We start from the raw sequence: 20,723 nt of genomic DNA, 5'->3' as shown, positions 1-20,723 counted from the left end.
ATTTTATTTGAAAATACCGAAATTCCTAAAACGGGAAAAATGTGTTCCAAAAACTGAGTTTTTTTTTATAAAAGTGCTCATGTGATAGTAAAAAAAACTTTGTATGTATTTCACTAATATATACAAATGTGACACTCCTTAGAGGATCGGTGATTTGAGTTTTTAGAATTATTTAATTAAACCTAATTTTTTCAAAATTGGTCTAGTTTGGATAGATCTAAGGGTGACTGTATCCGCTCAAGTGAAAAAATTTTTATTTCCCAAGCTTTTGCATTAAGTTCTCCTTGCGGATCATATACAAATTTTATATAGTCCCGAAGAAAATAGTGTTACGAAATTGTACTTGAATTCAAATATAACGATTTTAACGACTGATTTAAAGTTTCATAATGCTTTCAAATAGCAGTGCCTCTCAAACTTTAACATATCTGTGGGCATTATTAACATTAAATAATAGCTTTGAGTTGATCATTGATCGTAAGTATGGCAACGCTGAATGTTTGCTGCGACTTGTATATTCGAATTCGTTTTGACAGTTAATGAACATTGTAGAAAATTCATAAGAGATGGCGTGTGCTCTAGGCTTTGAATATACGAACTTTGACAGTTAAAGAACAATCTAGACTGCAGATGGCAGTGTTATAAATAGTGGCAGAGGTTACAGTAGTCAGTCAGTTTTATCAGAGACGCTATTCTAATAAACATCAACTGAGTGTGCTGTATTTTTCGAGTAAATTCGTGTACATAAAGTGTGTCTGTATTTCTGCGAATTTATGAACATGTATAAAAAAAACACTGAGTGACTATTTAATTCTGTTGTTGTACATTTTAAATAAATAAAGAGTTGTTACAATTTTTAAACTACTAAACGGCTTTTATTTGCAATCAAAAGTATCCGGTTTAAAAAAAAAAAAAAAAAACACACAAACTGCGAAGCCTTTTGCTTGTTTGCAGATACACCCAGAGTCTCTGGCGTGAATCGAACCCGCAACCCTCAGATTAAAAGTTCAGCACACTATCAATTGGTCTATCGGGGCACCCAAAGGAAATAAACCAACGTTTTGAAAAGGTTAAAATGTAACAATAGTTTACTAGAAAATAAACAGTATAGCTCGTATTTTAAAAATAAATTTCGACCCTCCCGCCATATCTAAAAAAACATAAAAAAATCAAGCAAAATTAAAAAAAATAAAACCACTAAATATCTCTTCAACTAATAGAGATAACTTACAGATGTAAGATCTTTTCTTAATTTATATTTTAAATTCGGACAATAAATGTTTTTTTTGGCGATTTTTTTAAAAAACTTTGAGACCCGAGGTGACTAACTTTGAGGGGCTACGCACTAGCACCCATTAGCGGTACGAAGCTGAACAAACGCAAATCAACTTGAAAATAGCTCAGCTCAAAACTATATCTAATAGTTCCCGAGATACCGAATTATTTCCAAAAAAAAACGTTTCTGAAGAAAACTAAAATTTTTTTAAAGAAGAAAAAAACTGAATTGTTATATGAGAACCCTTGCATATATTTGGTATAGCATAGTGCTGTTATCTCAGAGATAACAATATGAACTACCGAAAAATGTAAACGGTAATTAAAAGTTTCGTAGATACATAGTTTTTTATTTTTTGAGGTTTTCAGCAAAACTTTTCAGCAGTCTTGTTGTTTGAAGAGTTAATGATGGAAGTTTAATAAGAGTGATGGTAAATAAATCTTTGAATATTACTAAATTGGTTATATCAAATTGGTATTTTCAAATAAAAGTTATGGATTTGTTTAAAAAACAGTGAAGGATCATTACACAAGTTTACGAAAAAAAATATTTACTTTTTATACCCTTCACCTTTGTGAGAAGGGTATATAAGTTTGTCATTCCGTTTGTAATTTCCACAATATAATTTTCCGACCCTATAAAGTATATATATTCTGGATTTTTATAGATAGCGGAGTCGATTAAGTCATGTCCGTCTATCTGTCTGTTGAAATCAATTTTCTGAAGACCCCATATATCTTTGGGATCCAAATCTTCAATAATTCTATCAGACATGCTTTCGAGAAGTTTCCAATTTAGAATCAGATTAATCGCTCCACAAATGGCTGAGATATGAGGAAAAAACAGAACAACCTCGATTTTTGACCTATATCTGGATTACTAAGTCATTAATATAGTCAACATGGATATCTAATGATAGATATTTCAAAGACCTTTGCAACGACATATATAAGACAATAGTACGTTGGACCAATGACGCCGCCAGCTCAAAATCCAGACCAAAGAGTAACTATTTCGGTATGCATTGGATGCTCTTGGATTTCATATGGATTAGTATGGTTCCAAATTCGTCATTCATACCAAAATAGCCCTGACCGTAAAATGGGCGTAGAGCGCTTAATGTTGTCGGAACAGAACACCCATTTTAATAAAACAATTTTATCATTTCACGAGCTGTTGAACGCCATGTTCGTCCATGGGGATTTATCAAAACAAATTACATAACTGAAAGCCAATTCATCAGATGTAGCTTCAACAATATGGCCGCTATCAAATGTCAAAGTTCGGAAGTCCCTATTGGAGGAGCCTTTAGAAGAGATAACTTAGTGAAATAAACTGGCTTTGTTTAATATCAATCAGTATTTTTAGAAGTTACACAGAGAAAACAGTTTCGTGATAGCAACCAAATTTGTTGCCAATCGAATGATTCGGTTGCACACATAGAATTTTTCAGTTCTAACAACAGAAAGAAGAATTTCAGTTGAGGCAACCAAACTTTAGTTACCCCTTCCAAAATACGGTATCCACATCTCTAAAATTTGGTCACTAGTACAGAATCATTCGATTGGAAACAAATTCGGTTGCTATCACGAATCTGTTTTCTCTGTGTACGCGCTCTACAAAGCTTTGCAAACAAAATGTGATCAAATTTGAAACCCTGTAACTCACCTTGTGTTCTAACAGGGTGGTCACAAATTTAATTTGCTCAAAACTTATAACCAACCTCCTGTAAATGACAGAGATGTTGTTCAGTTGTCTCCTGATCTTCAGCGATGAGACCCAATACTGGATGATGGGCAAGTCAACAAATAAAATTGTCGAATCCACATGAGATCCAAGAGCGTACACTGCATCCCGAAAAAGTCACTGTTTGGCGTGGAATTTCGGCTGATGGCCATCGGACTATATTTCATTGAGAACGACGATGGCCCCAGCCATCACCATTAACGGCGAGCTCTATTGGTCGATGATTTCTAGCTTCTTTTGACTTGAAATGGATGATATAGACACTAACGACATGTGGTTTTAACAGGACGGTGCTACGTACGACACAGCAATATTGAACATTCTGCAAGAGCGATTTGAGGGCATGGTCATCTCTCATGGAGGTGAACTGGCCACTGAAAACGTGCATTTTGAACCTGGTAGACTTTCTGTGGTTTTCTTAAGTCGCGGGTGTATGTGAATAAGCTACAAACTACAGCGGCCCTCAAAGCCAACTTAACCCATGCCATTGAACAAATTCAGCTTCATTTATCTAAAAATATAATTTGCGCTTAAAACACTGTCCAACAGCATTTTTGGAACAGACTAGCGATCCTATAATTCTAAAAGGGCATGTTGAGTAGATCATTTTTGTAGAATAAACTTATAGTCCAGCTAGTCTGAATTTTTTTTTACAGTGGGTCAAAGTTTTAATTTTTTGATCGAAGGTAGCATTATAATAACTGAAAAAAATTGTTTAAGTTAATATCTGAGAGAATTCTTATTGTCAGAGTTATATTGTGGAATTTTATGGGGATCATTTTTGTGGAAGATCTTAACCCCCTATCTCCTATCTTTAGCGGTCAAATTGACGCTTTTTTGAGAAAATCGAAAAAAATCCTTTCAAAAAGGACATTTAAGGATTAAAATATTCTACGAAATTTTTTGCCGTAAAATTTCATTGGGGGTCATCAAAGCCACAAAAGTTGTAAATAGAGCCCTTTACGCTTAATAAGCAAAATTACACGCCATATCGGGTCTCATATTTTTTATAAATATCTCCAAAAATCCAAGTATGATCCGAAAGATCTGAAATTTAAATTTAAATAGTTCATGAGGAGATCTACAAAATATATCTAAATATATGCAAGTTATCTCTTTTAGTTCAAGAGATATTTAAGTTTATTTATTTATTTTTTTTAATTCTGCTCGATCTTTTTTTGGTTTTTTAGATAAACCAAATCTACATTTGCTATAAAATTTCGAAAACAATAAAAATAACATGCTAACAGTTATCTGATCCCTATAAAAAGTCACACGCATCCAAAGTTGGAACATGAAAAAATGGCCATTTTCTGATATATTTATTTTCATCAGTATCTCTAGGGTATGTTGACTACCTGTGGTCCTCGATCTATCCATTTTTTGAATATAGGATATACTTAAAGCTGACTTATTTATGTAGAGCTTTCTACACAATTTCTTCAGGATTCTCTTTCTTAACTAAGTTTTTATATTGGATAGGATTTATAGGATTCAAGACGCTGTGTCTTTCCGCAATTTCGGCATTCCACCATGTGGTCTTAGACTTATCTACCCTGGTGGTTTTCCTACATTATTTCTCTATTTCTTCAAAAAAAAAGTAGTGCAGTCTAGGATCAAATCTAAGGACTTATCGTCAAATGTGTCTTGGTAACATATTTTCCAGTATCTCAGCATATATATAACAATTAGACTTCATTCTGTTTAATAAGTAGTTTTCAGAAACTTCTTCGCTGGAGAAATTAATGTCTAATTATTTGAGGTTGGAAATGGAACACTTTAGAGCGAACCCTACCCCACCTATTCAGAATTTCTTATCTTTATCTTCATTATTTTTAGCTGTGCAATGTTGATTGAAACATTAATTGAATCAATCCAATATTTCCCAGCACATAAAAAGTTTTTTCATATGATTAAACCCTTAAATTACTTCTCTTAAATATTTCTCTCTCTTTCTCTATTAGAGTCTCTTAAATGAAATTTAAATCATAACAAAACATTATCGAGGGGTATAATAATTTATCAACAAATTGGTGTGTAAGATAAGGGGCAACTTAAAAACAAAAACAAAATTATTTGTTTTATTTGCTTTAGTTTAGTACATTAAGGCAATTGGATTTTAATAAATTTTTTCGGCATTTAGAAGTAGACAGTAAACTTAGATGGACATAATTAACAGAGAAATATGCTTTAAAATTCTAAACAGCGAGTAAATTATAAAAGAAAATTTATTCATCTAAGTATACAAAAGAAATTAAGGTAACTATTCTTAGTATTTAAAAAAAAATATGTCTTAATACATTTTGTTTTTTTCTCCTGCCAGATGGTCCGCAAATCCCAAATCTTAAAACTTATTACCGTGATCGCCTTTGTCTGGCTTTTCATTATACTGCTAATGAATATTTTCAATAGCGGTCACAGTTATCACTATATAAATGTGGAGAGAAAACTACAAATGCAGCAAGAACAGCAAATTCACTCAGTGAAAACTAATAATAAAAACATAGAGGCCACAGTAAAAATTGCTACAAATTTGAAATTTGACTATAATATTACAGGTGAGATTTTTTAATGATGTAAATAATTTTAGAAATCTTAAAATACATTATAAACTATTAAATAGGTCACACGAACTCATCGATTTTACAAATATAAAGAAATTGATGGACGGGCTTTATTACTCATATTTTTTATGCTTATCTATCTGCATGGGGAATTCAGTTTATTTGTTTAGCTGTGTGAACAAAATTATATATATACGAGGTATACCATGGACATTTTTAGAATTATAAAATTTTTGGAAAAATAGTCACGTTCCTGATTATAAATGAAACTTATTCCACTGATATTCCACAATAAAGAATTACTGAATTTATTAAGATGTCATCATAATAAATATGTTTCATTGATGAATTTTGCTTATAAAAAACCATTCGCTAGCAAATATTTCAGTATTATTTTCTTAATATTAAGTCTACACGATATGTTGGCACAGCAAATGTTTCCCATATGCTTAAAAATAACAACAAATGTCTCAGCATATTCAATATGTTGGGTTTCTACACGATATGCTGAAAGTATAAACTTCTACGGAAAATGGACATCATGTCCATCCTGGAGGTGCATCTTAGTGAACTATTCCAGATGTGTGACCCATTAGCAGTATAGAGTTTGCCACTCTCAATAGAAGTATTCTGCGGCTTCCTATGTATATTTGGCATCATCCTGGCCAATGAATTCACGACTTTAGTAGCCTTTTGCCATGAGTACTCAGTATGCCGTTTAAAATTTAGTCGGTTATAAATGATCACTCCCAGATATTTTATTGCTTCCGTGGAAACAATTTCGCTTCTTCCAACTTGGATCCTTAGGACTTCATTGGCTCTCCTGCTGCTTATCAATGGTTCTAATGACCCCTTTTGCGTATATCTGCACATAATTTTAGATTCCAAGCTTGGACTTTTACTGCCACATCATCCGCGAATTCAACAATTTTCACCTCACCCGGTACTTGGAGCCTGATCACACCATCGTACATGATGTTCCATAGTAATGGGCCTAGGACCGATTCTTGCGGAACACCCGCCACAGGTTTCTATTGGAAAATTAATCTTTTACTATTCTTATAAGGTACTCTGGAATGTTCAAATTCTGCAGAGACGAATTTAAATTGTTCCATTCCGCCGAATTGAAGGTGTTCTTGATATCTAGCGCAATTATTGCACAGTACTTGACCGACTATACTTTCTTACTTGTTTATTTTAGAATAATAATACTAAGTTTTTCTCGAATGTCCAAATACCAAAGGGCTAATTACACTGTGCAACAAGTAAAAACTTTTTTTAAAAATGTTGGTATACACACAAAATTCAACATAGTTAACTTTAATATAGACATAAATCACACGACCTAATTTCATGGTGATCGGTCCATAATTGGTCATAGCCCCCATATAAGGCCCACTTCCGAAAATCACTCAAAAATATAAATTATTGAAATTTTAAAAGAAAAATGTTTTTCTCGTTTACTTAGTGTAGGGTATTATATGGTCGGGCTTGACCGACCATACTTCCTTACTTGTTTTTGAATAACTTACAGGGATTTTTAAATTTTCACTAAAAATATTTGACAAAGTTGTAGCTACGGTCAAGCTGAACAACTTTTGTAAACATATCAATGCAATCTGATCGTGTCTAGGCACTTTCAATAGCTCATAAAGATCACTTTGAACCTTAAAAATTTTATTTTTTTACTATTTAGATGCTAAAACAAAGATTTTTTTTTGAAACATATTTTAGGCGCATAAATGTCTTCCAACAAATATATATTTTCAATATATTCACATTTTAAATCAGTAGTAACGTGTAATTTGCAGTAAATTGATAAATCAGGCAAGACTACATGTTAAAATATATATTCTAATAGCTGTCCCGGCAAACGTTGTTCTGACATAGCTCACACAAAGTTTGAAGACTCCCACTATACTAGTACTCCAGATATGCAATAATAAATTTTTACTTTGTATGGGAGGTGCCATGTCCATTGTACCTATATAGGTCAATTGTGAATCTAAACCATCCAGGGACCTACTCAAACACACACACAACATTTCATCGAAATCGGCCCAGCCGTTAAGGAGTAGTTCAGTTACTTACACACGTACAGAAGAATTATATATATATAAAGATATGTTAGCAAATTTGTATACACTTTTTAACAAATAACATATTTGTCAGCAAACGATGAAAATTTGTAAATATGCTAAATTTGTGAACATACGTTTGTTGGAATTGTTAACAAATGCCCATCATATGGGATTAAGATATGTTGGTACTGGTAGCAAATTTTTCAACATAAATATGCTGATTCAACATATCGTGTAGACCTACTAACCCCATTGGACCATCTTAGCAAATATCAATTTGACAACAATATCAAATTGACAATAATTTGGAATCATATTCGTACTCCAATGTGAAATACCAGTTAGAGTTCGCGACTTTTAAAACTTTTATTATCTGAATCATTCATTTTCATCTGGTGTAGTCGCTAGTTTTCATTTGTACCCGTAAAAAGTTCGATCGTATCCCTACCAAGAGTCAAGAGAGCCTTTGGAACTTTCCTTTGCTACAGAGTTCCAGATCATTGTGGATATTCTACAAGTTGTGACATTAGACCACTTGAGTTCAAGACCATTCCTCTTTCAAAAACGATATCGCCACCAAGAGAAAACGAATGTCTCTTTGTGCAAGAATAACGTCCAAGGACGATCAGTTTTTTATACTAGACGATAGTGTGCTGGACTATCAATACAGGGGTTGCACGTTCGATTCCTGCCAGAGACTCTGGGTGTTTCTGCAGACAAGCAAAAAACTTTGCCGTTTGTGTTTGTTTTTTTTTTTTTTTTAAAATGTCTTTCCCCCGGATGCCATGGTGACCTGGAATCCATATTAACTCAACATGGTGTTGTCTAAGTTGAGCAAGTGAATCAATACAGTGGAGAAGACATTTCGACGCAATACCGCCCACGTAGACATTTATAGTCAAAGTTTAGAGATTTAGTTCCTGAGTTCTTGCAGCCTGGAAAACGGCGCAGGAGTCAGGTAGTCTGAGAGAGACATTTCGACGCAAGACCGACCACGTAGATAACATTATAGTCGAAGTTTCGAGATTTAGTTCCTGAGTTTTTCTTGCAGCTGTTCAGATGGCATAGACATCTGTCTGGATAATGGCGCAGGTGTCAGGTAGTCTGAGAGAAACCAAAAGGCCGAGTTCAGGTTCCTGAGCCCGTGCCCGTTTCCGTTTTGGAGCCGTCAGTTTAAATTAATATCACGTCGTCCCGAAGGAAAGAGTTCGTGGCCCAGTCATCTCTTGTCAGTACTTTAATTTCAAAGGTCGTATCAAAATAGGAGTAGGAACTATATAGTCCATTCGTTGCCCCAATAGTAGTCTGCCTAGCTTTTGTAGAATAGTGCTGTGACCAATACGGCCATGCTTCAGTTCGCTTGACTCATTGAGTCTTAGAGCAGAAATGCATTTGATATATATCGAGGGGAGGTATGTCCAGTATCGTCCCCAAACTGGCTTTAGGAGTGGAATTCAATCAGCCAGTAATGTCTCTATATCCTACTTAGAATGGAGAGATGTGTTTCAATATACATCACTCTCCACAAGACAAGGACACCATTGGTCAGAATAGATCTCATGTCCGCAGTGCACAATGTAAGGCTTAATACCATAAGGGCTTAAGAGTATAAGTAGAAATAGTAGAAAGGTGAGTGAAAACTTGAAAACTTGACGTCCTGAAAATGGTTAAAGAGACGTTTCTTCCAACAATCCATAAAATGCTTGACAAATTTCTTCATGTTATAAAAATATTGGATTGGGAGCCAGCCTGGAGAAGGCAGAGTTAGTTCTGTTTAACAGGCGATACAAGTTTAAAATTCCAAAAATCGAAGGTGAGAAAGTAAGAGACTGTAAGCCAATCTAGGAAAGGTAGTCCTCTTTAGTAGGCGATATAGATTTAAAATGTCGAAAATTGAAAGTGTAAAGCTAAAATTTGCTGGCGAGGCAAACTATTTATGATTTTTCCTGAATAGTAAATAAATTTAGAGAAGGAAAACTTAGGAAATATTCAAGAAGGTACTCAAGAATTACTAATCCTAAAGCATCATAGTTCCGAATTGGTAAATTAGATTTACATATCGGTGGGCAGACCTACACATTAGGTTAATGTTGTTCTTATATCAATAGTTGTTGCTGAGTTGATAGCTCTTGTCCGAGTGAATATTTCGGTGCATAGAACCAACTGTCATGGTAATGCTTATCAACACTGTATGGTGACAGGCTATGAGATTTGAAATTTATACGAAGATGCTCAATAAGGCCGATAAGTAAGCTTCACTGGCTATCACAGATGACCTAGAAGTACATCTTAGGTAGCTTTGAATATTATTCTAAAACTAATACAAAAGCAGTTATACATATGTGTTGTCTCAGAGTCTGCTTTAGTGAAGCAAATGCAAGCAGGCCATACGAAGATTATGTAAGAAATCGGGTATCCTGGACACCGGAAAAAACCTCGTGGTAATTTATGTAACAGGATTGGTGGCAAGAAGATTATTGCGAATCGACGAGTCAGCTTCAGTGAAGTCAAAAAGATTTCGTACGAGATCGGGTGCTTTGCACACCGGGTATGGGGACCTATAGAGTCTTGTTACTTGATTTTAGAACTATACCTTCCAATAGTGATGCCAGAGAGAGATGAATTTCTTGACTCCGGTTGACTGTTTGAAGTTTGTGCAGTATTCAAAGATGTATCAAGGCACATCTTCATAGGAAGATCTTCTTCTAGAAGGTCTTGAAAATTTCGGTGAATGTCACAAGTGAGGTAATTGTGACTGTTCATGTCTACTCTTAAGTGACTTTGAAGACATTAAGATATCATGTGTTAAATTTCAAGGTAATGCACTGTGGTTCCAAATCAAAATCTAGGTGGACAAAATTATTTGGCGCTCTTTTTATATAGAATTGGTGTCTCCGATTCTATAAAAAAGTTTTAAAAGAACAATATAAACTTTTCTCAAGTTACAGTAGGGTGTAGATATATAAAAATCATTAATAAAAAAAATTAAAAAAATTCGTTTTCATGTGTTTTTGAAACTAAATTTTTAAAAAGATCTGTATTTACTATATTTCAAGTTACAGTATCAATAATAAAAAAAAAATATTTCCAAAAATTCCATCCCGTAAAAATCAAAAAAAAAGTATTTCGGCGGGTGCTGGCGGTTACGATTTTTTTACAAGGACATTCCCCAGAAGTTTCTTTAAATTATGTATATAGTCATTGGACGGGCTTCGACGTTCCTTTTTTTTGGCAAGCTATATAATATTCTTAGAAAAAAAAATATCAGTATATTTGAGACCCAAGTTTAAAGGACTATAACAGGAAAATGGAGAGTCCCATAAATATAAGATATACACTTAATAAAAGCCTATATCAATGTTTATCTACTTTTTGAAGTATAAATTTATATATGGTAAAACATTTGAGATATATGTATTTTAGTAAAGCAGTAAAATATTAAAAAAAATTAACGAAAATATGATTCAACATTTTTTTAACTTCTGGCGCTTCTGTCGTGAAAACAAAATGTCCAATTGAAAAACCCATTTGTATTGGAGGAGATCAGATTGTCAGCTTCCGAAAAAACTTCGTTTTTCCAAATTCTGAAGATACCGATTTTCATAATTTTGTCCACCTGGATTTTGATTTGGAACCACAGTGTAATGGCGGAGTGTAAATGAGTTACACCTGGGCTAATAGATCTGTAGGCTGTTAGGATGTGCTGATTATCGGCTCGGAAGTGAGAAAAAGTTTATCCCCCTTACGATTTACCACTATTTTAGCATAATATCTGATAAGTGCTTTAATGATACCAGCTAATCCTGCGATAACAGTGTCAAGGACCTTATACCAAAGCTCAAAATGCCAGGAACCACAATGATTTTAAATATCTTTAATGGCCAGTGTTCAGAATGTATTATGAATAGTAAATGGGATATCTGTCATAGCCCTTAGATCTTGTTTCTCAATAGACCTTAGGATGTCTAACGATTCCTTTATTATTCTAATATAAAACTAATTTTGACTTTAATTCCAATTACGCTGTCCAACAGCATTTTTGGAACAGAATAGCGACCTTATAATTCTGAAAGGGCATGTAGTAGAGCATTTTTCTAGAATAAACTTATAGTCCAGCTGGTCTGAATAATTTTTTACAGTGGGTCAAAGTTTTCATTTTTTGATCGAAGGGAGCAATATTCTAACTGAAAAAAATATTGTAAGTTAATATCTGAGAGAATTCTTATGGTGACAGTTATATTATGGAATTTCATGGGGATAATTTTTGTGGAAGATCTTAACCCTCTAGCTCCTCTCTTTAGGGGTCAATTTGACCCTTTTTTTTAGAAAATCAAAAAAAGTCCTTTCAAAAAGGACATCTAAGGATTAAAATATTCTAAGAAAATTTTTAACGGAAAATTTCAGCAAAGATACCAAAGTTGTAAATAAAGCTGTTTACACTTAATTAGCAAAATTACACGCCACCTTGGGTCCCACATATTTTAAAAAGAAATCACAAAAAATCTATTTATGATCCGAATGAGCTGATATTTTAAATATAAATAGTCCTAGAGAAGATCCACATAAAATATATATACATATGTAGATTATCCCTTTAATTCCAACTATTAACAATTATTTTTTTTCTCCCCTTCCAGAACCATCCATTACCGATTTGGTGACCAAATTTCAAAAGAAATTACCCAGTCTACCAATTGAATATTTTTATCGTCATGCAAAGCAGAGCATGCAAAAGTTTAGAAATTGCGCCCAATATCCAGCCCTACAAGTTATAAATTTCTACAACACCTATTGGCAAACTTTCTACATAGATAACAGCATTTTCCAGCTGTATGGAGCCTATTATGATACACGACCCAAAACTGGGCCGGTGGTGCGTATACTGGCCATGACCAATCATCAACTAAATGAATTTCCCATTATTTATTGCCAATTATGGTTTGAAGATGACAATCGGCCAGTTATTTCCACCATTAGGGAGTATAAAATAATTTGGGAACCCACTTGGGGTGTAAAAGCAGGTGTTTACTATCCTTACCTAATGACCTGTGAACTGCCCAAAAATGCCAATATAACAGGAGATCCCACGCCCAAAGTGGTCAATCTGGTGGGACGTCAATGTGATACAGCTAGTAATAGTTTAAGAATTGTCTATGATAAACCTGTTAATTCAGAGGAGAAACAAGAATTTGCGGTGTGTGTCAAAGGTTTGGATTTTCCTTATCAGGATTTAAGTGTTCGACTAGTGGAATGGCTGGAATTGTTAAAATTATTGGGGGTTCATAAAGTCTATATGCATCACTTGCAAGTTCTTAACAATATCAGCAAAGTTTTAAACTACTATCAAGCCAAAGGTTTTGTGGAAATACAAAACATTTCACTTGTGGGAGGAGTAGTAGGCCAGCCGGAAGTAGAACACTGGCTCATAAAGACCTATCCCTTGAATAGGCGTCTAAATGAATTGATACCCTACAATGATTGTTTCTATCGTAATATGTACAAATACAAATATATAGCTTTGCTGGATATCGATGAAATTATAATGCCCATCAACAACCTAAAAACATGGCAGCAAGTTGTCAAGCGCTATGACACTGGAAATGACTGCTATGCCAGCCTTTGTGCAACAAATGTTTACTTTCCCAGTGACAATGTACCGCTGCGCACTCATCCCTCCTACATGTATATGCTGAATCATGTCTACCGCTATAAAGACTTTACAAAACAGCGCTATCACATAAAATGTTTGCACAATACTCAACAGGTTGTTACTCTACACAATCACTATCCATTTTCCTATTTGAATGCTTCATGCAAACCTTTGGATTTACCCACTTCCTTTGCTCAACTGCAGCATTATCGTGACACACAGGCAATAGATGATAAAATCGAAATGGATCATGTTCTCATATTGGATGATAGTGTGGATCATTTTCGAAAGCCTTTAATAGAAATGTGTACAAAAGTTTTAAGGGATCTTAAGTTTATAAGTTAAGATTAAGTATTAATAAGTAGTTGTAAGAAATCTGTTATAAGTGCAAAAATTTGGAATTTAAATAATAGTAGTAAATAAAAGAGATTTTGTAAATAAATAATAGTAAACGCAGTATGAAAAATGATTCGAAATTTTGTAGAAAAATCCCTTTTTCTGTCATCGTTATAATGTCGAAAATGCATGAGTTTTCCTATGTAGAGTACCTTAGAATGAAATTTTTTGAAATGTTGAAACGGTACCTAAATGAATGACCTAAAATACCACCAAAAAAAATTTTAGCTTGTTCTAAGAAGTGCAACCTGTGCCTACTTTCGATTTGGTTTTGAGGTGCATTTACAAGGGGAAAAATGCATTTTTTGGAGTCAATACTTCCTATAGTTTTTCCGTACCTGCGTCCAGGTCAATTTAAATATAGTCTGAATATTTTACTAAAATTGGAAAACGCTAAGCCTTAAATCTTGAGGGTCAAAGGTGAACCCATTATGAAGGCTAAAATAGTCTGTTATGAGTTAAACACAGTTTAAATGCATTGGAGTATAGCGATTTTTTAAAGTTAAAGTTTTTAATACACTAAGGACTATTATTACAACTTGCATTTAAGCTCCCAATAGTAAAAGTTAACTTTAAGTGTACCTATTTCTATTGCTTAAAGTTAACTTTTACTATAGGGAACTTAAAGGCAAGTTGTAATAATGGCCCTTAAACTCATAAAAACACACTTATAGAAAAAACCGGCTATTCGAGGAAAAAAACCCGGTTTCTTCGATATTCGAAATATGAGCTTTTCAAAAACATCGAAACCAACATAACCAAAAAAAACCGGTTATAACCGGTTATTACAAACCGGGCCGATCACCCTACTAGCTACGTGACTAGGATATCGTAAGCTGGGGATTAATTGACCCTTTTGGATAACTTAGATACAAATGCAGTATACAATTTAAAGTGACTACACTATAGATTACTTAGAGACACTTAAGTGACAATTGTCTTTACGCTAGATAACATGGGATGTATAATGTAATAGCACATAAAAAATTACCCAAAATATATAAATTGGAGTCAGCCAAGTGATCAGACATTAGTGACAATTACTGTCTATAAGGGAAACAGTCACTACTTGCTTAACTGAGATCAAAATTAAGGTTGGATGCTACTTTACATCACGATCAATATACTGACATTCATTCATACCAAGATTAATTTTTTTAGAAGAACAATTATAATTTTAAAAATTTTGCTATTTAATTCCTGGTATAATTTAAAGAGTCCTAACTGTTGGGAACACTGTTGTGTATTTTTTGGACATTGAGCGAATCATAGTTAATTACTTTATGTTTATGTACTCAAATATAAGCGCATATATTTTAAGTTTTTAGGTCATATTTTGATTTTTTTGAAGCATTTTTTAGGCGTATATTTTACAATAATAAATGCATCAAAATCCGCCAACTAGTAATATGTATTCCTCTTAGAATAAAATTGTATCCAGTTTTTCTTTCACTAAATTCAGTAAATGTAAAAATTAAAATTTAAAAATTTTGGTTGAATCTTTGGTTTCGTTTTACCTTCTTAATAAAAAATATATTAAAATATTTGTATTATTCTGCATTCTCAAATTCACCACAAATTTGCCATTTATCATTAGCTTGATTATAATCATTATCTTCATCATCATTATTATTATCTTCTTCATCATTATCATCTTCACTATCTTCATCATTGTTATTATTTACTGGTCTTTTTAAATAAATGACAACCAGAGTTTTAACACAAAAATTAAAATAAAATAAGGGCCGCGCATTATCTGGACTTTTTTTCTTCTTAAATATAAGCTGATATCCTATACTATTCTAAAATCTATAAAACTAATTTCAGCTATTACTAACTTAATACTTGTGGCCCATTAAATACGGAAATTATACCAATTTTGAACCTTTTTTAAAAAAATTATTAAAAATATATACACATAATTTTTATAAAAAAAAAAATGTTTACTATATACTTTAATACCTGATGTTGAAGGTTCCATTATAAAAGATTTACTTTTAACAGATTTAATACTAACAATAATCGCTTGAATTGTAAATATTTCCAATTTTTAAACTTTTTTTAAAAAACAGCAATAATTTGCTAACTTTGACCGCTCACTGAAAAGAAAGTTAACAACTTAGTTCATTTATTTTTACAGCTAGTGATGTAGAATTTTATATAGTTTCACCATATACCAAAATTTATTATAAAAACTTTATATCTAAATTTCAATTAATCGCCACTTTTATACCATTTGAACCCAACATGAGCCGTCTCAAAACATTGCATACTGGGTAGTTTAGTTCGTGCTTTATTCAATATATAACTTTATAAATGTTTAATACTGAAGTAAGTATGACTTGGAGAAATATTATTTGTTCGTTCAATTTTAGTTCATTACGTTACCAGGTGTTACAAACAGTGGATAGTTCAAAGAACCAGCCGTTTCATATTTGATAAATAATCTTTATAGTTAGAACCTTTCCACTATTTATATTAAAATTTTATTAACTAACTACCTTTATAAACATTTCATATCAAAAACAATAAAATGTTATTAAAATAATTATAGATTTGTTCAAGCATTCAAACAGCTCTTATCTCCTCTAAATACAAACGATAAGATAAATAAATAATTTCCATCAAACGGCAACAAATTGTGAAAAATTTTGTTAAACATTTCTTTTATTTATACATACTTGTACTAAGAAAATATAAATAAATATTACAGACTAAGGAAAAAAAACAAAATAAAGAAATCTCTAACAGATAAAATCACAATTAACAAAATTTAAAAACTAGTCTCTGTTCAAACAAAATATCTCACAAATAGGCTTACAAATGAAGCCATTAAACAACATAAAATGCTTATTTGTGCTAGAGAAGAAGCTGAACCCTTTTTGGGATCTTTCAAAATTGATCTTTCGCTGGCCTTGTTGTCCAACCAACTTTTGCAGCTGGTCTCATTTTTAATGAATTTGAAAACAGATTCGGCCACATTGGCGGGCGTAATTTCCTGGCACTGTTCCAAATGATGCAAGGTGCAGCTCTCAAATTTAACCAAATCAATGCAGTGCTCAGGTTCAACCACAAAATCGGGTAGATTGAATAAATCTGGAACCGAACCATCCTTGGGAACAAACTCAGTAAACGATTTATTGGCACAGTGGGTAATAGCTTCCTTGTTAGCCTCAAAACATTCGGGTCCCTCTTCGGCCACAAACAAAGCAATTTGATCACCACCTCGGGCACACATGAAACCCAATAGGCCGGTGAAAATACGCACCATTATGGCATTTTGAGTTTTTTCATCTTTGCTCAGACAGGGCTGAACAGCGGTGTTGAATTCTCTAAAGCACTTTTCACCCTCTGGAGCTTTTAGACAGTATTTGTGGAAGACGGTATCCAATTCACCAATAGGACGAGCAATTTCGATTTCTTCTTGCAGGGCAGTTAAGTTTGCTATACCCGAGAGGCATTTGGTAAATTTAAGAGCCTCTTTTTCCACTTCTTGGTACAAAGTGGAATTGTCCACACCGGAAGCTTTTTTGCATTTTTCTTTGAAAACTCGTTTCAGGTCATCTGTAATTTTACATAAAATATAAATTAATAAAGATAATCAAGTTTTAGTTAAGTTTAGTTAAACGTTTAGTATGTAGTTTAAACTTTAGTTTACTCATTTATTGAACTTACCAAAAGTGAAATTTGTATTTCTATATTCCGCTGGTAAAAATTGATTTTTTAAAGTTTCCATCTGACTGACATTAACAGCCTCTGATTGTGTCATTAATAACACACTAATGGTGGCCACAATAACTATCACAAATAAGCGCAGTTTCAACATTTTGTTATAATTTTTTTGTGTTAAACAATTTAAAATATGTGTTTTCTGAAAAATTTAACAACTTTTTTCAATTAACAGCAGCAATATTTGAACTACTGCTATTTGAGCTCTCCAAACCTCAAAGAACTGAAATTAATAATTTTTTTAAAAAATAAACTTGTTAAACAATTTTATTTCTTATCTTTATTATTGATAAAATGTAGTAAAACAAAAAAAGAAAGAAAAATGTTTCATACCGCCAACAGCTAATGACAACATAATCTTATCAATATTATTGGTGTTGAATTTTGTAGAAAGTGGCTTGAATACATTGAAAATTATTTAGAAGTTGCAAAGTACAAATAAATAAGTTGGCAACACATCATCTACTGTAATGTTTAAGTGGTTTATTAGTAATATTTGTATTTTTTTTGTGGGCTACTAAAGGAAAAAGGGTGTGTCAAGTTTAATAATACATAGGTAACAAATAGGTCTATATTCTAGCCTATAGTCAAGTATCTAAGCAAGCCCATATTCTAGCTTTCAGTCAAGTCTGTAGTCTTGCCTATAGTCAAGTCTATATTCTATATTCGTTGGAAATGACTTCTGCATGCTAAAAAAAATGTTTTTAAAAAATAGTAGTAGATTTAGTACTATTTTAAAAACCAATAAAACGTAATTTTTTTTCCACAAATCATATAAAAAGTCAAGGAAAATAGTATATAAACGCTAAATAAAATAAAAAAAATAGTAGTAGATTTAGTACTATTTTAGAAACCAATAAAACGTATATTTTTGTCCACAAATCATATAAAAACTCAAGGAAAATAATATATAAATGCTAAATAATTAGTTTAAAAAGGTTATATCATGTTAATAAATGATTTTAGAAAAAAGTAGTACTTATTTTAAGTACTTTTTGAAAAAGTTGTAAATACACAGATTTTTGAACAATCAGCATAGAAATTCAAATAAAACAATATAAAACGCTAAATATATGGGTTTAAATCCCACTAGAAACCCATTTACCTAAAAGTAGTGTTAAAAATCACTTTTTTGAAGAAGTAGTAGTTTTACTACTTTTTTAAAAATTAATTATTAATATTTTTTTCAATGAATTTGCTAAACATTCATGCATATTAATAGAAAATGCAAAAAAAAAACATTTTTAAAAAAAGTAGTATTTTAAGTACTTTTTTAAATATCTAAAAAAAATTAATTGTTATGTGATTTTCGTTAGAAATGACTTCTACATCTTAAAAAAAATGTTTTTAGAAAATAGTAGTAGATTTAGTACTATTTTAAAATCAACAAAACGTAAATTTTTTTCCAATAATCATATAAAAAGTCAAGGAAAATAGTATATAAACGCTAAATAAATTGTTTAAAATGACTCTATCATGTTAAAAAATGATTTTAGAAAAAAGTAGTATTTTAAGTACTTTTTGAAAAAGTTGTATATACACAGATTTTTTAACAATTAACATATTTACTACTTTTTTAAAACTTAATTATTAATACTTTTTTAATGAATTTTCTAAACATTCATGCATATTAATAGAAAATGCAAAAAAATACTTTTTTAAAAAAGGTAGTATTTTAAGTACTTTTTTAAATTTCTAAAAAAAAATTAATTGTTATGTGATTTTCGTTAGAAATGACTTCTACATCTTAAAAAAAAATGTTTTTAGAAAATAGTAGTAGATTTAATACTATTTTAAAAACCAAATTTTTTCCACAAATCATATAAGTCAAGTAAAATAACATATAAATGCTAAATAAATAGTTTAAAATGGCTCTGCCATGTTAAAAATCATTTTTAGAAAATAGTAGTATTTTTAAGTACTTTTTGGAAAAGTTATAAATATATATATATTTTAACAAATCACATACAAATTAAAAAAAAACAATATAAAACGCTAAATATATGGCTTTAAATCACACTAGAAAGCCATTTAAAAAAAGTAGTATATTTAGTACTATTTAAGTTTTGTAAAAAACAATATTTTTATGTGATTTTCGTTAGAAATTATTTCCACATCATAAAAAAAATGTTTTTAGAAAATAGTATTAGATTTAATACTATTTTAAAAACCAACTTTTTTCCACAAATCATATAAAAAGTCAAGTAAAATAACATATAAATGCTAAATAATTAGTTTAAAATGACTCTGCCACTAAATATACTACCATTTACAAAAAGTAGTATATTTAGTACTATTTTAGGTTTTGTAAAAAACAATATTTTTATGTGATTTTCGTTAGAAATTACTTCTACATCTTAAAAAAAATGTTTTTAGAAAATAGTAGTAGATTTAGTACTATTTTAAAAACCAATAAAACTTAAATTTTTCCACAAATCGTATAAAAAGTCAAGTAAAATAGTATAAAAATGCGAAATAATTAGTTTAAAATGGCTCTGTCATGTTAAAAATCATTTTTAGAAAAAAGTAGTATTTTTAAGTACTTTTTGGAAAAGTTGTAAATATGCAGATTTTTTTAACAAATCACATACAAATTAAAAATATGGCTAAATATATGGTTTTAAATCACAATAGAAAGCCATTTAAAAAAAGTAGTATATTTAGTACTATTTTAAATTGTTTAAAAAAAGATTATTTTTATGTGATTTTCTTTAGAAATATCTTATATATGAAAAAGAAAATGTTTTTAGAAAATAGTAGTAGATTTAGTACTATTTTAAAAACCAATAAAACGTAAATTTTTTCCACAAATCATATAAAAAGTCAAGTAAAATAGTATAAAACAACATAAAAGTGCAACAAAAAAAAACTGTTTTAGTAAAATTATACTTTTTCTTTGCTTAGTTCTTTTTTAAGAATTCCTAATATTCATTACACTATACAACAAAATCAATTTTTTCCCAAAATTACAAGGTCCGACCAATAAATGTGTGCGGAATCTTCATAGATATGAATCGGTATTCATTATTTGAGATTCAGCTACTAAGCCACCTACTCACTAAACAGCCTTCCCATTCGTCAACCGCACAGCTCGCGGCTCTGCCCAAGGTATAACTTCGCGGGGCTGTTCTGCATCTAACATCAAATTTGTTCCAACATCTCTTTGCTCTTTATGTCTACTTTCCTCAATTTGTAGCAATGTGTTTATTTCACTTATAAAGTTCGAAATTAAAAGACAATTTCCTTCATGACCTCCATTATGTTTTCGGAGAAAATGTGAC

At 31.5% G+C, this 20,723-nt stretch overlaps 2 protein-coding genes and 1 long non-coding RNA gene across 3 annotated transcripts; 2 read left to right on the top strand and 1 right to left on the bottom strand.

Moving 5' to 3' along the window:
* The first annotated feature begins 5,191 nt into the window (after window positions 1-5,191).
* LOC135957377 (uncharacterized) lies at window positions 5,192-5,737 on the top strand. Its single transcript, XR_010576401.1, has 3 exons — window positions 5,192-5,281; window positions 5,346-5,580; window positions 5,646-5,737. It is a non-coding gene; the product is annotated as an uncharacterized LOC135957377 (long non-coding RNA).
* A 5,773-nt stretch (window positions 5,738-11,510) lies between these two features.
* LOC135958665 (uncharacterized) lies at window positions 11,511-13,662 on the top strand. Its single transcript, XM_065509557.1, has 2 exons — window positions 11,511-11,574; window positions 12,305-13,662. The coding sequence occupies exons 1-2, from the start codon at window positions 11,511-11,513 to the stop codon at window positions 13,660-13,662; spliced, it is 1,422 nt and encodes a 473-aa protein (XP_065365629.1).
* A 2,698-nt stretch (window positions 13,663-16,360) lies between these two features.
* LOC135957140 (27 kDa hemolymph protein-like) lies at window positions 16,361-17,554 on the bottom strand. The gene is made up of 2 exons (XM_065507825.1): window positions 17,389-17,554; window positions 16,361-17,277 (listed from the first exon to the last, which is right to left on the bottom strand). The coding sequence occupies exons 1-2, from the start codon at window positions 17,537-17,539 to the stop codon at window positions 16,505-16,507; spliced, it is 924 nt and encodes a 307-aa protein (XP_065363897.1). The 5' UTR covers window positions 17,540-17,554; the 3' UTR covers window positions 16,361-16,504.
* Window positions 17,555-20,723: the final 3,169 nt, after the last annotated feature.

The sequence above is a fragment of the Calliphora vicina genome, chromosome 4 (genome assembly GCF_958450345.1).
Source record: "Calliphora vicina chromosome 4, idCalVici1.1, whole genome shotgun sequence".
NCBI lineage: Eukaryota > Metazoa > Arthropoda > Insecta > Diptera > Calliphoridae > Calliphora > Calliphora vicina.
Note: the sequence above shows the minus strand (reverse complement) of the source record. Positions and strands in the feature narration are given on the sequence as shown.

What these genes read in the sequence shown, in the direction of transcription:
- LOC135957140 (XM_065507825.1), bottom strand. Translation starts at nt 17,539, where the DNA reads ATGTTGAAACTGCGCTTATTTGTGATAGTTATTGTGGCCACCATTAGT. An exon ending in AAATACAAATTTCACTTTTG is followed by an intron (nt 17,278 to 17,388) that starts GTAAGTTCAATA and finishes GTAAAATTACAG; the next exon opens with ATGACCTGAAACGAGTTTTC.
- LOC135958665 (XM_065509557.1), top strand. Translation starts at nt 11,511, where the DNA reads ATGCCAGGAACCACAATGATTTTAAATATCTTTAATGGCCAGTGTTCA. An exon ending in TTCAGAATGTATTATGAATA is followed by an intron (nt 11,575 to 12,304) that starts GTAAATGGGATA and finishes CTCCCCTTCCAG; the next exon opens with AACCATCCATTACCGATTTG.